The sequence below is a fragment of the Pantherophis guttatus genome, chromosome 7 (genome assembly GCF_059756535.1).
Source record: "Pantherophis guttatus breed Tessera chromosome 7, ASM5975653v1, whole genome shotgun sequence".
NCBI classification, from domain to species: Eukaryota; Metazoa; Chordata; class Lepidosauria; order Squamata; family Colubridae; genus Pantherophis; species Pantherophis guttatus.
Window position 1 is genome coordinate 89929821 of NC_142069.1, and position 17500 is coordinate 89947320.

At 42.0% G+C, this 17500-nt stretch overlaps 1 protein-coding gene across 4 annotated transcripts in view; it reads right to left on the reverse strand.

Annotated features, from left to right (window-relative positions):
• Positions 1–17500, reverse strand: part of CACNA2D1 (calcium voltage-gated channel auxiliary subunit alpha2delta 1) — a 335884-nt gene that overhangs the window by 76382 nt on the left and 242002 nt on the right. For all 4 annotated transcript variants that reach the window (XM_087873415.1, XM_087873413.1, XM_087873412.1 and 1 more), the window contains exons 9-12: positions 17489–17500; positions 14715–14814; positions 9790–9948; positions 597–707 (exon numbers count right to left, since the gene is read on the reverse strand). The exon at positions 17489–17500 is cut by the window's right edge and continues 39 nt beyond it. In XM_087873415.1, the coding sequence (XP_087729541.1) occupies positions 597–707; positions 9790–9948; positions 14715–14814; positions 17489–17500 (382 nt within the window). The remainder of the gene's footprint in view (positions 1–596; positions 708–9789; positions 9949–14714; positions 14815–17488) is intronic.

The following is a 17500-nucleotide window of genomic DNA, read 5'->3' on the forward strand; positions in this document are numbered from 1 at the left end:
ATTTGAGATTGTTTGAACAGAGAACTCAAAATGGCGTGATTGAGATCTATTACAATCTTTTGAAAGTCAAGAGACTTGGAATTTCAAATCCGGGTGACACACAGACACGTCCAACCAGTTTTCTTGGCAACAATTGAAAGTTGACTTCAGCCTCCTTCCGGAATGTTTCTCAACTTTGCAATCTGGCCTACAGCTTTGGCATTTCCAGAGTGTCTCCCATCCAAAAACTAATCAGACCAGATCCTGCTTAGCTTCTGAGCCCAGATGGTCAATCTGGTGCTACCCCAGCTGTGACATAGTTTCTGTTATCTCCTTAAATGATCACATTTCTTTCTTTATTTTTTTTTTTTTTTTGTGACGGCCTAAAATATTGTATTCAATATTACACGAATGTGAAAATGAATAAAATATTATTTTAAAATAGAGCAAATCTATTTGTTTAAAATTCCACTGTGCGTTCCTTTTTTTAATGCACTGGTCTAAGCTCACACATGTGAAACATTTGCATCGCCTTCTTGATTTATTTATTTTTTTTAAATTGCAAATAATTTTAGAGAAAGTAAATATCAAAATATTTTTTTACCGGAGGATCTTACCTTTTTGTCCTTATTGTATTTCTCGAATATCTCCTGAGCTTTTTCTTCACCTCCATCAGTAAACAACATTATAATTTTGTTGCAGTTAGCTCTGAAGACACTCTGACTGTCCTGGAATAGACAACAACGTAGTCACGGCACCATCGGAGAACATATCTCAATGCACAAGACTTTTTCAGAAATGTCAACTCAGCAAAGCATCCCTGGCCTGCTCTCGAGTTGCCATAGGAAAGGGGCGGGGGAATGGGAAACTGATGAAACGGCACGGCAGCCAAAGACAGAGGCACATTCCAGACTTGTCTCTCTCAAGGCTGTATCCCAGGGTTACTTACAGCAGCTGAAGGGGAACGATCTCTACAACCCGCAAAATTGCCCCGTTGGCGAATGTGATTGATGACACACCGGCGGGGGGGGGGGAGAAACAGGGGCGTAAATTATGTGGGGTCAGAGTTGGCTTCACTTGGAACATGTGGACATGAAGCTCCTAATAAATAACTGGATTTCTTTTGAAGCTTGGCTCGAGACTCATGATTTAATAAGGGCATCCATCTGAACCCTGACAAGAAACACACTTCTATCTTTTTCCATGTTTCCTCATTGTGTATAGATACCCCTGTTTAAAAGGTCTGGTAAAAATTGAAAAAAAAAATATTACAAATGTACAAGGTGAACAGAGAGGTAGGCAACACGTATCAGAATGGTGAGCATGACCAGACAACCACAGTCTTTTTAACATGCAAACATTCATCACGTACACATAAAAAGTGATGGGACTTGGATTATTCTATCAGTAATAGTAACAGAGTTGGAAGGGACCTTGGAGGTCATTTAGTCCAACCCTCTGCTCACTCAGGAGACCTGTATTAGGGATTCAAACTGCCGAACTGCCGACCTTTCTGATCGACAAGCTCAGTGTCTTAGCCACTGAGCCACCAATGAGTTCAGGTCTCCTCGCCCGACTGCTCACTCCTGTTCTTGCATTCTGGTTCTTAGCTTCCTCCCCATTGGTCCAACATAATCATTGCAATGAACAAGGACACACATTTAATTTTCCAGCAATTATGATTGTTGGCCGAGCAGGGACAAAAATAACCAGGGAAATGATTGAAGGCTGGGAAACGGGCCCCTCGTCAGACAAAATGGGTGCTGAGTTACCATCAACCTATCAAGTACTTAAGTGGGCTTGGCAGCACAAGGAAAAGACAGCCAATCGCCAGCCATCAACACACCAATCAGCCAATAGGAAGGCACCACATAAACATGTTGTTAGGAAATGATAGTTACCTAACTTGTTGGGTTGGCAATATATAAAACCACAATATAGCTTTAAGACTGTATTGCTGTATTGCATCATACTGTGCCCTGATTGGTTAGCTCTGTAGCCAATGTCCTTAAGAGGGAGCTTGAAACATGGTTAGTTTCTCTCTGCTGCTCTCTGCTGGCCATTACTGATCGTTACTGCTATTTGCTGTGTTTGCTACTGTTTGCAACTGTTTATTGTGTATGACTACAACGACTGGTAAGAAGACTTTGTTATTGGAATATCCCTGGACTATTGTTTTACTATCTATTGCTTTATCTGTGTATGACCTGGACTGTTTATTGGACTGTGCCTTATTACTATTTCCTAAAAGTAAACACAACTCAGTGTATCTCTGTGTTGGCTGTGATTATTTGCAACTGCTCTCAGTCGCTTTCAACCCTTGCTACTCTAGGGTTGCTCTGCGAATTCCTCAACATATGTGCCCAAAGCATATATTCCAGTAGAGAGAAATTCCCTGAAAATGGGTTCTAGCACAAGTTTGAAAGCTTGGAAGAGTAAATCTCTGGTCCCAGTGATCAACCCAGATTGGATCTCACAACATCATCCTGGGACAAATATTTGCCTTCATTCATAACGTAATTTCTCCCTGCTATTCACATAAAGATTGGCAAACTAACTCCGTAGAAGGAAGACAGGATGCTAATGTGATTTATAAATAAAATTGGAATCCACTCACTCATTCAATAACTAAGGCCATTCTGAAGCAATCATAGCTTTATGGTACTACAAAAATGTCAATACACCAAAATTAAGTTTTCAATTTGCCGAGACCAAGATTATTAAATCGAACGAGCCTTAAATATTGAGTCTTAAATATTTTAAGCTGTTTATCTATCCATCATTCCCCCCTCCCCCCGTCCCCAAATACGCTCCCTCGGTTAATAAAACCAGCAATATGATCTTGATTCGGAAATAAAACATTTATGTAGAAATAAAAAATGCACGTAGGATTCAACAGACACTCTGGAGCTTTGGAAATCTGACGGTGTAAACTATTCTTTTTTTTAATTTAAAAAAAAAAATCCGTCATAAATATTATAAATTACCCATGGTAAAACTTGCTTACATTTCAGATTCTGTGATGATACTCTGTACCCACATGAATAAATAAAATAATTTGTAAAGATTCAACCTGTGAATAATTGCCAGGGTTTAAGGAAAGGGGCTATTTTAGATATTTAATAAAAACAATTTTTTTTTTTTTTGCAAAATGTAACTATAGATCTCAATTGATGACCAGTTTAAATAATATCTTGAAAATGCTTATTGGTCAAATAAAGATTTAGGAACTGAATATTGAAGTTCCACTAAGTGGGAACAGTTTGATGCATATAGTAATTTCCACTTTACCACGAAGAATTGAATATAACATTAGTAGCTGTGTTTAGAAGTTATACAGATAGTCCTCGACTTACAACAGTTCATTTAGTGACCATTCAAAATTACAGCAGCACTGGGAAGAGTGACTTATGACCATTTTTCACTGCTACGACCATGGCCGTATCCCCAGGGTTATGTGATCCAAAGTCAGACGCTTGGTAACTGACTCATATTTATGATGGTCACAGCGTCCCGGGGTCATGTGATCCTTTTTTGCGACCTTCTGACTGGCCACGTCAACAGGGAAGCCAGATTCATTCAACAACCGGTTACTAACTTGCTAACTGCAGTGATTCACTTAGCAAATGTGGCAAGAAAGGTTGTAGAACCTACTTAACAAATGTTTCTCTCAGCAACAGAAGTTTTGGATTTAATTGGGGTCGTAAGTCGGGGACTTCCTGTACTACACCCCCTTTTAGAGTGATCGTTATGAGCAAAAGAGCCTGAAAGCACCTTATGCTAGACTGGCCCCCCAAAAAACCAAGAATGACATCTGGACTAGTTCCTTTATTGGTGTTGGCCTACAGACAGAATCTTGCCAGATTAAAGCAACTGTCTGCATAACTATAGCTACAGTAGAGGGCCAAAATTGTGGAAACCTTTTGGGAAAAGGTATATTTTCTAAAACTAGCTAATAACCAGCAGGTTCTGACAGGTTCTGGAGAACCGGTAGTGGAAATTTTGAGCAGTTCAGAGAACCGGTAGTGGAAATTTTGAGTAGTTTGGAGAACCGGTAGCGGAAATTTTGAGTAGTTCGGAGAACCGGCAAATACCACCTCTGACTAGCTCCAGAGTGGGAAAGGAATGGGGATTTTGCAGTATCCTTCCCCTGGAGTGGGATGGGAATGGAGATTTTGCAGTATCCTTCCCCTGCCATGCCCACCAAGCCATGCCCACAGAACCAGTAGTAAAATAAATTGTATTTCACCACTGCTAATAACACCACTTTTGGGGGGAGTAGTACCATATAATTATATATCAATGAAAAGATAATTTAATCAAGAATGTAATGCAATAACGTTTTTGAAGGATTTGCTATTAGAATAGCAGTTACAGTATAAAGAAGCAAAGTGCAACATGTAGAAAAAACGAGATATACAAAAATGATCCCCATGTCAGTTAATCCTTAGTTGGGTAACCTTTAGCATGAATGATGGCCTTACAACGTCTTCCCATGGAGTGAACCAAGTCTTTGAGTTCTGCAGCTGTTCTAATGTGAAACCAAGATTGAATGATGGCTTCTATTAACTGGGTTTTATTGCTGGGTCGCTTCTGACTAACCAGGTTCTTTCGTCGGCTCCATAGATTTTCAATTGGGTAAAGGTCTGGGCTATTCCCAGGTCCTTCCAGCAGTGGAATAGGATTATGTTGAAACTCCAAAAAAAAAAGTGGTGTTATCAGCCATCAAACCTCAAAAACACACTTTTTCCCAAAAGGTTTCCACAATTTTGGCCACTACTGTAGATGCTGTGAACTGCTAGGGAGGGTATATCCTTGCCCTCTTCCTGCCCACCAGACAGTCCAAAGACCACTCCCCTGTCTCTTTGCAGAAGCATCCCCTCCCTCCTGAAACGCCAGTCTACCATCCACCACATAGATCAAGGGTGTCAAACTCAGGACCCATGGGCCGGATCTGTCCCACGGATCCGGTCCCACTTTCCAGGCCCATGGAGATGCCCTGGAAAGAGCAAAGGACCGTCCTGCGGTCCTTGGCCCCGCCCAGGCTGAGCTCCATTTTCATTGGCAGAGTGCTGCAGGAGGCCATCACGGCTGAAAACTGAGCTTGGGAGGGGCACCCGTTTTCGCTGTGGCAGAATTGCTAGGAAAACTACTAACAAAAGTGGCATTTGATCACAAGGCATCGAGAAATGTTTGAGCATCCAAGAAGGGACAGGAAAGGAGAAAGAGACTACAGGCGCCTCCCCCCCCAACACGAGTGACGTTGAGTTGGCCATGCCCATCCTGGCCAAGCCCACCCAGCCACGCCCACCCAGCACCCTGAGGCCAAACACAATCCCGATATGGCCCTCAACAAAATCCAATTTAACAAACTGTGCAATGCTTCACTTTCTAATTCTAAAAGGAACTTCAGAACATTTGGTGTCCCATTATTTTCCAGGAAAATACAAATTTTCAAAGCCTTCTCGAGACGGAACAAAGTTGGACGCGTCCTAATTTTGGACAGTAAATGATAGAGGAGCACTAGCGCTCCATGGTTTAGGACCTGGTTACCTACGGGACCGCCTACTACCACCAATAGCCTCCCACTGGCCGGTACGCTCTCATAGAGAGGGGCTCCTCCGGGTGCCGTCGGCCAAACAATGTTGACTGGCGGCCCCCAGGGGGAGAGCCTTCTCTGTGGGGGCACCTACTATCTGGAACGAGCTCCCACCCGGAGATATGGAGGATCCCGGATCTGCGCACCTTCCGCCGCGCTCTAAAGACCCTCTTATTCCATCAGGTGGGCCTGGCCTAACTTTCTCCCTCTTTTTAAATATTTTTTAAATATTTTTTTAATATTTTTAATATTCAAAGTTTAATTTGTTTTAAATTGATTGGGTTTTTTTTAAAATTTGTCTGGGCCAAACTATTTAATTTGACTTTATTTCTGCTTTTTAAATTTTGTATGTATGTATTTTATTGTTGACTGTTCACCGCCCTGAGTCCTTCGGGAGTAGGGCGGTATATAAATCAAAGTAAACTAAAGTAAAGTAAAGTGTATACTGGTGCTCCCAGCATACTTCTAGTGAATCTTTTGGAGATGCAAGAGGCCACTGGGCTTTCTAGTTTTTCTCTGAAGACGTTTTGCTTCTCATCCAAGAAAATTCAAAGAAAAACCAGTGGCCTCTTGAAAAAAAGCCAAAAAAGAAGGAGGGGGAAAAAGCATCTTTTACTTGGCAGACCATTTGCAACCAGCAACAGCTTCTCATCGCCCGGTGCGTTCCCACAGGGAGGGCCTGCTCCGGGTACCGTCAGCTAGACAATGTCGGCTGGCAGCCCCCAGGGGTAGAGCTGTCTCTGTGGGCGCACCCACCCTTTGGAATCAACTTTCCCCTGGGGCTCCGGCTGGCTCCTGATCTCCGCACCTTCCGCCGCGAATTAAAAACATGGCTGTTCGTGGCGCCTAGCCTGGACTGAGGGGGTTTTCGATTATTTTAACGAGTTTTAATATTTGTTTATGTACGTATTTTATGTTTTTATTGGTTTGTTTTAATTGTTGTGAGCCGCCCTGAGTCCTATGGAGATAGGGCGGCATATAAGTTATAATTAATTAACAAACAAACAAACAAAATAAATAAATAAATAAATAAATAAATAAATAAATAAATAAATAAATAAATCTATCTATCTATCTATCTATCTATCTATCTATCTATCTATCTATCTATCTATCTTTGGGACAACCGTGACCTGGATGACTGAGAATCTCCGCAAAAATGTTTGCTCACCAAACCTGATATAATTTTGGCATTAATCACAGTTTAGCATGTTGGTCAAACGCTACCATATACTTAACCTGAATTCTGGTCAGTGGCAATCAGGCACCTCATAAATCAACTTTTCAAGTTGGCAAGTTTCCCCAATTATAGCTGAAATTAGCCAGAGTTTGTCAAGCCCACAAACATTAGGAAGGGAAGATTTAAATTCCTTGTTACGGTCCTAAACGTAACAGAGTTAATATCCTCTTCCAGCGAACGTTGTTAAAATTAAATTGAACCGCCGCAGGAAAAGATTATTATTCCAAACAATTTTTTTTTTTTTGGTTAAAATGCAAGCGACAGTGGGAAGTAACTCACCACCCACCGTGTTCCTCTTAAAAACTCCAACTGCTTTTAAAATGGCTTTATTAAAAATAGCCCTTTTTTTTCCCCCTTAACCCTCTATCGTGAAAGCAAGGTTCTTATGCAAGCAAATACAACCGTTTTCTTTGGACACATCGGGGTGACTCAAAAGAACTTCTGAACTTAATAAAAGCCTGTCCTCACTTAATGATGGCTTGTTTAGTGACTGTTATTATAATTATAATATTATAATTATAATGGAACCCCCACCGCCAAAGGTACTTATGACCACTTCCAGAGCACTGACGGTGGCACTCAGATACCCGTGATCAGAAGTGGGATTCAGAAACGGTTCTGTCCGGTTCGGGCAAATCGGTAGTGGCGACTGCGGAAGGCTCCGCCTATCCACCCGGATGTAATGCGTGAGCAAAGAACATGCACAGAAGGCAGTGTGCATGCACAGAGGAGGTGCGTGTGAGCATAGCCAGTGCACGCGTGCTCACATTTGTAAACCAGTAGGGAAGGTAAGTGAATCCCACTTCTGCCTGTGATCGCGTGATCTTATTTAGGTAGCTTGGCAATTGTAGTATTCCGTTTTCACGTGACCCTGATCTATTATTATTATTATTATTATTATTATTATTATTATTATTATTATTATTATTATTTGCTATTTCCTATTAGTCATTCTTACATATTCTGGTTATTGTAACTGACCACAACTATTCCACATATCTTTTCTAGAACGGACAGAGGCAAAGTTTTATTATGACTTTACAATAACGTGCAACGCAAATTTAATTCAGTGTCTGCCGAGCAACACAGAGGTGATATCTTTTCGTAAGCGTGCGCAGGCTGCTGTAAAAATTTCTCATGTCCCAGAGTTTTAAAAAATTAATACTCGGATAAAATGGGTTCTTTTTTTTCTTACTAGGAATTTATTTCTTTGAGGGGGGTCCTTGGTTCTCTCTGAACTTGGTTAGTTTCTGGCAGGCATTTCATTACTCAAACTAGGTAACATTATCGGTGCTAATTTATTACTTTGCCACTAGAGGGCACTGTGGCACTGCTGTTTCTTTCCCAGTATGGTCACCCCCTCTACTGGTTAAAGAGTATAGTGCGGCTTTCGTGCAGTTAAGCTTGGAAAGACAGTGGCTAGTTTGGGAAGCTTCATCTGAGAAGAGAGAACAGCAGGTAGAAACAGAAGAGGCGGGAGAAGTAGAAAACACGATAGAGGAGAAGAAATTAGGGAAGGGAAAGGAGGGCGCGAGATGAAAGTATGGGGAGGCAACGGGTGGGAAAAGAGGAGGCAACAGAGAAAGGTAGGGTGGTCAAATTACTAGAGCATTGCAGAATCTTTCCCAAGGAGCAGAAATGCAGTTCGGCATGGAATCCTTGATATTCAGGAAAAGAGCCAGGATGGACCATTTCTTATCGGATATATCTAATAGCTATGCAGATTTGTGCTTTAGTCCAGCAAGATTCCTGTCTATAGGCAAGCAACAATAAAAAAACCCTGCTCTGTACCACTTGTGTCATTCTTGGTTCCTTCTGCCAGACAGTTCAACCACGCTGTGGTGAGATATATAAAGCATTTAAATCAATCAATGAATAAAAGAAAGTCTAGGTGTATCCTCAAGGTCCACAAAGACAATCTTCTGGGACCCTCAAAAACCAAGGAGCTGTGCTTTTCTTTCTTTCTTCCTTCCTTCCTTCCTTCCTTCCTTCCTTCCTTCCTTCCTTCCTTCCTTCCTTTTCTTTCCTTCCTTCCTTCCTTCTCTCTCCCCTTCCTTCCTCATCCCACTTTCTTTCTTTCTTTCTTTCTTTCTTTCTTTCTTTCTTTCTTTCTTTCTTTCTTTCTTTCTTTCTTCTTTTTTCTTCCTTTATTCCTTCTCTCTCTCTCTCCCTTTCTTTCTTTCTTTTCTTTTTCTTCCTTCCTTCTCTCTCTCTCTTTCTTCTCTCTCCTTTCTTCCCTTCCTTCCTTCCTCATCCCTCCCTCCCTTTCTTTCTTTCTTTCTTTTCTTTTTTCTTTCTTCCTTCTCTCTCTCCCTTTCTTTCTTTCTTCCTTCCTTCTTTCTCTCCTTTCTTCCCTTCCTTCCTCATCCATCCCTTTCCTTCTTTCTTTCTTTTTCTTTCTTCCTTCCTTCTCTCTCCCCCTCTTTCTCTTTCTTTCTTCTTTCTTCCTTCCTTCCTTCCTTCTCTCTCCCCTTCCTTCCTCATCCCACTTTCTTTCTTTCTTCCCTTCCTTCCTCATCCCTTTCTTTCTTTCTTTCTTTCCCTTTTTCTTTCTTTTTTCTTCCATTCTTCCATCTCTCTCTCTCTCTCTCTCTCTTTCTTTTCTTTTTCTTTCTTCTTTCCTTCTCTCCCTCTTTCTTTCTTTCCTCCTTCCTTCTTTCTCTCTTTCTTCCCTTCCTTCCTCATCCCCCTTCCTTCCTTCCTTCCTTCCTTCCTTCCTTCCTTCCTTCCTTCCTTCCTTCCTTCCTTTTCTGTTTAACCCCTACCCTAACCCAGCCATTTTCATTTTGTTTGCTGCATGAACCATGTTATAAACACGGAGCAATATTATCTCCACAGCTCAACCCAGCGGTTGACAAAAATGGCATTAGAATACTCTCCCCTGTTTAAACAGGCAGGTTTTTAGCATTTATACAGGGCACGAATGAACCCCAATTGAAAAAGCTCACAGGTGCCACTTTCCAGCCCTTACATTGAGCAGCTGCTCAAAGGCGTAACTGAATCCCTTTTTGTAGTCGGTGATTCCTTTCGCTTGGATTTTGTAGACGGCTTCCTTCAACTTCTTCTTGTTCCTCACGTTAGCTTGTACGAGATGATTGAAACAACTGACGTTTTGAGCTTTATCGTTGAACTGGGGGAGAGAAAGAAAGCAAGAGAGAGAGAGAGAGAGAGAGAGAGAGAGAGAGAGCAGTCAATAAAACAGAAAAGGTAAACGAAGAAAGACATTTCGCAAATTAAATCACAAATTAAGGGATTGATAGACATCAAGTGTCCTTAAACTGGAGCTGAGCAATTTTTTTTTTCTTTGCAGGATATAAATGTTTAGACAAGGGTGTTTCCATCATTATTTCAGAATTTCTGCTCCCCTCTGGAGGAACGCAGAAGCTAAGAGCTTCTGAATTGCCCAACAAAAAGAAACAACACCAAAAAAGTCACACCATATAGGTGAATAGCATGCAATGTTTAGACAAAAAAAAATATTTAAAAAAAAGGGAATGAAATCAGGCGCTGATGAAGTCCAGTCTTTGATCTGGTCTGGAAAACCAGCTATGCAATTCTTTCAACCATCTAGATCAGTGGTGAAATCCAATTTTTTTTACTACCGGTCCTGTGGGGGTGACTTGATGGGTGTGCTGTGCTTGGTGGGCATGGCAGGGAAAGGATACTGCAAAATCTCCATTCCCACCCCACTCCAGGGGGAAGGGTATTGCAAAAATCTCCATTCCCACCACACTCCATGGGAAGGATACTGCAAAATATCCATTCCCACCCCACTCTGGGGCCAGCCAGAGGTGGCATTTGCTGGTTCTCCGAACTTCTCAAAATTTCCGCTACCGGTTCTCCAGAACCTGTCAGAACCTGCTGGATTTCACCCCTGATCTAGGTTGGGTTCATGATAGCAAATGAACTATGGTTTCTGTCAAACTGCTTCCTCCCCTAATGGTTGATTTGTTCGCAACTACTATTTATGGCGAGTGATCCATCAATGGATGCTGTGATGGAGGTTGATGGATGGCTTGGGAACCTAACAAAACAAGTCTAGTTTTCTACACGAATAACAGATAAACCAGCTGGATTAACATTAAAGTTATCGGATGTATAACTATCTTGATCAGGGGTGAAATATTCCCAGTTCGAACTGGATCACCCGATCCATTAGTGATGGTCGTGGGTGGTTCGGAGAACCGGTAGCAAAAATCCCTGCCCCTCCCATGCCCAGCTGAGCCGCGCGATCATCAGAGGCTTTTTTTTTTTAACTTTTAAAAGCATTTTTTCTACAACCTCTTCGGCTGAAAAAATGCTTTTAAGAGTTAAAAAAAAAAGAAGCCTCTGACGATCACGCGGCTCAGCTGGGATCGTCAGAGCCTTTTAGAAGCATTTTTTCTACAACCGCTTCGGCGGAGGAGGTTGTAGAAAAAAATGCTTTTAAAAGCCTCTGACGATCCCAGCTGAGTTGCCTGATTGCCAGAGGCTTTTTTTTTCTTTTGAAAGCAAAAAAAAAAAAAAAAAAGCTTTTAAAAGAAAACAAAAGCCTCTGACGATCAGGCAACTCAGCTGGGATCGTCAGAGTCTTTTAAAAGCATTTTTTAAACAACCTCTTCGGCCGAAGAGGTTGTAGAAAAAAATGCTTTTAAAAGTAAAAAAAAAAAAAAAAAAAAGTTGGCCACGCCCACCCAGTCTCATTACCCCCCCCCCCCACCAAGCCATGCCCACAGAACCGGTAGTAACAAATTTTACATTTCACCACTGATCTTGATGCATCCGATAACTTTGAGGTTAACCTAGTCAGTTGGTTGATTGATGGATGGAGGAAGGTTTGAAGGTCCCAGAAGGAGCTATGGCTCTGTCTGTAAACCCGAGGAATAGGCCCAATTTATTGGAATGCAATAAATCAAAGAATGAATTCTCAGTAAGATTTCCACCCATGGTATGTAATAAAAAATATTATTAGATTAAAGAGAGGTGAAGGAATATATTATAAGTAGAATTGTAGAACGTCACTCTGAAAAAATGCTTAAGAAGAAATTACACTCTTTTTGTGTATATGTTGTATAAATGTTTGTTGTGTATATGTTACGTATGTCTTTTTTAATATTTATATTCAATAAAAACTATTAAAAAAAAAAAAGATTTCCACCCATGGAGCTATCGGAGGTTTTCTTTTCATATAACAGAAGGGGGCCAAGGCAAATGAAAGTCTGAAGATTGTTATTTAAAATCAAGAGATTAAAACGCATCTCGGAGGAAGTCTGGAAAAAAAAATGCATTGGTTTTACACAACTGGCAAAGGGGGGAAAAAAGCAGAGTAGCTATTTTTAAAGTCTTCGCCACTAGGTGGCAGTGCCATAATACAGAAGGAGTAATAAGAGGATTAATATAGGAAGTCCTCGACATACGACCACATGGAGCTCAAAATTTCAGTTGTTAGACAGTGGCTGTATATTTCCCTGTAATTGTAATTTACAACTACTGAATTGTTTAAAATTTTAAATAACAAAATAACAGAGTTGGAAAGTATGTTGGAGGTCTTGTAGTGGGTTTCAATTTTTTTTACTACCGGTTCTGTGGGCGTGGCTTGGTGGGCGTGGCATGGTTTGGTGGGCGTGGCTTGGCTTGGTGGGCATGGCAGGGGACGGATACTGTAAAATCTCCATTCCCAACCCACTCCAGGGGAAGGATACTGTAAAATCCCCATTTCCTCCCGATCAGCTGGGACTCGGGAGGCAGAGAATAGATGGGGGCGCGACCAGTTAGAATTTTTACTACCGGTTCTCTGAACTACTCAAAATTTCCGCCACCGGTTCTGCAGAACTGGTCAGAACCTGCTGAAACCCACCTCTGTCTTGTAGTCTAACCTCCTGCTCAAGCAGGAGATCCTATAACATTTCAAATAAAATGAAATTAAAATTATTATTATTTTTTTTTTAATGTAATTTCATTGTAATTTAATAATGATCTATTATGGGGACCTCTGTAGCAGGATAATCACTCCATTCTTAACATTTTATATCTGCAATATATGAAAAGAGAGAGAGAGAGAGAGAAATATAAGCTATTTAGAAGCAACCAATTTTCTTTGAATCTGTTAACACTCTTAAATGCAGAACCCTGATAGAAAAAGGGAAAATCCCGTCTCTTTAATTCAAAACCAGCATACTGCTGTATCACAGGATTGTTTGGGGAATACAGAAATTTGAAAATATATAGCCGGCTTGATGCCAATCTAATCAGATGTTGCTGGAACTCATTTTCCAATCTAGGGAGATCGGTTGGTGCAGCTTGATGGCCCAGAAGTATCTATACATATTAAACGGGCAGCTCTGAAATAAATCTAACTCCAAGACATTCTTCCTTGCAACTATTTCCAGATTCGTTTGTGGTCTGCCTGCATTCAATAACGGGATCTAAGCATTAGTTCTGATCAAAAGCTAAATTAGAAGAATACCAGTAGCATTTCTCAAATCTAGGGGAGGGAGGGAAGGAAGGAAGGATCGAAGAATAGAGTAGGACATTTGAATCATAAAGGTAAAGGTTCCCCTCGCACATATATGCTAGTCGTTCCCGACTCTAGGGGGCGGTGCTCATCTCCGTTTCAAAGCCGAAGAGCCAGCGCTGTCCGAAGACGTCTCCGTGGCCATGTGGCCGGCATGACTCAACGCCAAAGGCGCACGGAACGCTGTTCCCTTCCCACCAATGGTGGTCCCTATTTTTCTACTCGCATTTTTTACCTGCTTTCGAACTGCTAGGTTGGCAGAAGCTGGGACAAGTCACGGGAGCTCACCCCATTACGCGGCACTAGGGATTTGAACCGCTGAACTGCCGACCTTTCGATCGACAAGACGATCTCAGCGTCTAAGCCGCTGAGCCACCACGTCCCTTAATTAATTTGCATCATACGAAGATGCATTTTGATCTGCACTAAACCCATCGCTGCTTGCTTTGTCTTCCATTTGCTATTCGCTCTCCGAGAGCTCCTAATTTTTTTTTTAATCCAAGCATTTAAGCACCTTAAGAATTTCAGCCATATAAATCAAAACCAAAAGTAGGAATAATAACCTAAAGTTCTCTATGTGTTTTACTATAGTTATACTTACAGTTATAGTTTATTATATTTATATACCGCCCCTCTCCCGAGGGACTCGGGGCGGTGAACAGCCGAGAACTATGGGGTAATTGTTGCCCAATCTTCTTTAGACCTGCCCCCTACCTCAACCCTTTAACACAGTGGTGAAATGTAAAATTTGTTACTACCGGTTCTGTGGGCGTGGCTTGGTGGAGGGGGGTAATGTGGCTGGATGGGCGTGGCCAACTTTTTTTTTTTTTTACTTTTAAAAGCATTTTTTCTACAATCTCTTCGGCCGAAGAGGTTGTTTTAAAAAATGCTTTTAAAAGCTTCTGATGATCAGGCAACTCAACTGGGATCGTCAGAGGCTTTTAAAAGCTTTTTTTTTTTTTTTTTGCAATTTCTTCGGCCGAAGAGGTTGTAGAAAAAATGCTTTTAAAAGGCTCTGATGATCCCAGCTGAGCCACGCGATCATCAGAGGCTTTTTTTATTATTATTTTTGAAAGCATTTTTTTCAGCCGAAGAGGTTGTAGAAAAAATGCTTTTAAAAGGCTCTGATGATCCCAGCTGAGCCGCACGATCATCAGAGGCTTTTTTTTTTACTTTTAAAAGCATTTTTTCGGCCGAAGAGGTTGTAGAAAAAATGCTTTTAAAAGTTAAAAAAAAAAGCCTCTGATGATCGCGCGGTTCAGCTGGGCATGGGTGGGGGCGCAGGGATTTTTGCTACCGGTTCTCCGAACCGCCCACCGCCATCGCTACCGGATCGGGCGATCCGGTCCGAACCGGGAGCATTTCACCCCTGCTTCAACATCTGGAAAGAGAGGGGTACTTACAGAGACCACGTTCACAAAGTCGTCATCCGACAAGGTTTCCAACATTTCAATGACGGACGTTCGGATCAACTTCAGGGTCAACCCACTGACGCTCCCGCTCCTACCAAGGAGAAGAAACTATCAATCGTGGACCATCAAAAGTGGACATCTCACGCGTTACTCTGGCCCTTTACAAGTAAGTCTGGGCCAGTTCTGACTTGCGGTCTTATCTTTTCCATAACTTTGATCTCTTCCATTGGCAAACCCAAAGAGCCTTTGGCAAGTCGAAGTCAGGGTTCTTGAGGTTTCTCCTATTTTTCTTGCAAATGAATTGAGCTCTTCACATCTATGAGAGATCTCGATAAAGCTTCGGAATTACGTGATGCTGTTGTTGTTTTTAAGTTTTTTATTTTTCAAAATTTAAGCATTCCATCTTTCCTTAAACAGTGCATCGTCTGGGTACAAATATCTCTGTGCAACAACCTTCAACATTTACAATGTCACTCACAATATTAATTCTCTAATTTTAAGATTATAGTATATTAAACAATTATAAGCCTGTTCATTTTTCCTCTTAGCATGTCTTCTAGTAAGAATACAATAATAATAACACTGCGCATAATTACCCTCGCCATCATAATACTAACGATTATCATCTTATTTATACTTATATCTTAACATATTTTCTATTCTTCTTTAATCTTCTCCTTTTATTTCCAGTTCCCCCTTTTATTCTCCAACCATTGAAAAAATACTTCCCATATCATATATCATTCAGTTTGTTCTTTCTCCTTAATTGCTAGTGTTAATCTGTTCATTTCTGCACATTCTAATATTTTCCTAATCACCTTCTCATCAAGAGGAATCTCTGTTGTTGCTGTTTTATGTGTATGCACGTTGCAACCATATTTTGAAATTTAGATTATTTTTATTCCATTTATTTTTATCTATCTATCTATCTATCTATCTATCTATCTATCTATCTATCTATCTCTTTGTAAGCAGGCAGAGCCTGGAGGATGGAGTCAAGCAAGTCATTAGCTTAGAATCATTACGTTCCCACAAATTGTCTAAATCCAATTCCTCCTGAATTTCTTTGACTTTTATGTAGTGCTAATTTAGTGCTGACTGTTAGTTGACTAGATTAAGAATCGGGACCATACATTAAGTTCCAGTTAAGATGATTTATTAATTGACCACAATTGAGCCCAAAATTTATGTTGCTAAATGAGAAATGAGTTTTGCCCCGTGTTACGACTTGCCTTGCCGCATACCGAATCATTGCAGTTGTTAAACGAGTAACCCGGTTGTTAAGTGAATCTGACTTTCCCATTGACTTTGATTCTCAGAAGGTCGCAAAAGGGGATCACGTGACCCCCAGGGCACAGCAATGGTCATAAGTATGAGCCAGTTGCCGAGCATCTGGATTTTGATCATGTGACCACGAAGATAGTGCAACGGTCGTGTAAGTGTGAAAAATGGCCATGTCACTTTTTTCAGTGCCGTTGTAACTTTGAACTTTGGTCTTTTAGTCCAACCCTCTGCTCAAGCAGGAGACCCTTCCTTCCTCCCTCCCTCCCTCCCTCCTCAGTCTGTCTCCTTCTTTCTTTCCTTCTTTCCTTCCTTCCCCTCTCTCCTCTCCCTTCCTTCTACCCTCCCTCCCCAGTCTGTCTCCTTCCTTCCTTCCTTCCTTCCTTCCTTCCTTCCTTCCTTCCTTCCTTTCTTCCCCTCTCCCTCTCTCCTCTCCCTTCCTTCTTCCCTCCCTCCCTCCTCAGTCTGTCTCCTTCCTTCCTTCCTTCCTTCTTTCCTTCCCCTCTCCCTCTCTCCTCTCCCTTCCTTCTATCCTCCCTCCCCAGTCTCTCTCCTTCCTTCCTTCCTTCCTTCCTTCCTTCCTTCCTTCCTTCCTTCCTTCCTTCCCCTCTCCCTCTCTCCTCTCCCTTCCTTCTACCCTCCCTCCCCAGTCTGTCTCCTTCCTTCCTTCCTTCCTTCCTTCCCCTCTCCCTTTCTCCTCTCCCTTCCTTCTTCCCTCCCTTCCCAGTCTCTTCCTTCCTTCCTCTCTCCCTCTCTCCCCTCCCTTCCTTCTCCCCTCCCTCCCCAGTCCCTTCCTTCTTTCCTTCTTCCTTCCCCTCTCCCTCTCTCCTCTCCCTTCCTTCTTCCCTCCCTCCCCAGTCTGTCTCCTTCCTTCCTTCCTTCCCCACTCCCTCTCTCCCCTCCCTTCCTTCTTCCCTCCCACCCCAGTCTCTTCCTTCCTTCCTTCCCTCCCTGCATCCCCCCTTCCTTCTCTCAACTTCCTTCCTCTCTCCCTTTCTCTTCTTCCTTCCTTCCTCCCTCCCTGCCTCCCTCCTTCCTTCCTTCCTCCCTTCCTCCCTCCCTCCTTCTTTCCTTCCTCCCTTCCTCCCTCCCTCCTTCTTTCCTTCCTCCCTTCCTTCCTCCCTTCCTTCCTTCCTTCCTTCCCTCCCTCCCTCCCTCCCTCCCTCGCCGTTCCTCCCTTAAAATTCACATTCTTAGAAGCCACTTTGGGATTTCAACCCCTTTCTTTCGCAAGGAAGATCAGCGAGCAGCGCTATTTCCCCCCCCCATCCTGTTGCATTTCAAAAGGTTATCAAAGTGAATATCATTTATATATTCATCCTATTGATACATCCGCCCATCTCACGAGAAATGCGTCTCTGGGCGGCGTACCATAAAAACAGCCTTCCCGTTTTTAAACATCTTCATGCCCATTGCTTAACCCAAAAAAAAATATATACTTTACAATCCTCTGTATGAATGCTTAACCTTTGGGGGGCACTTACGCATCAACGAGA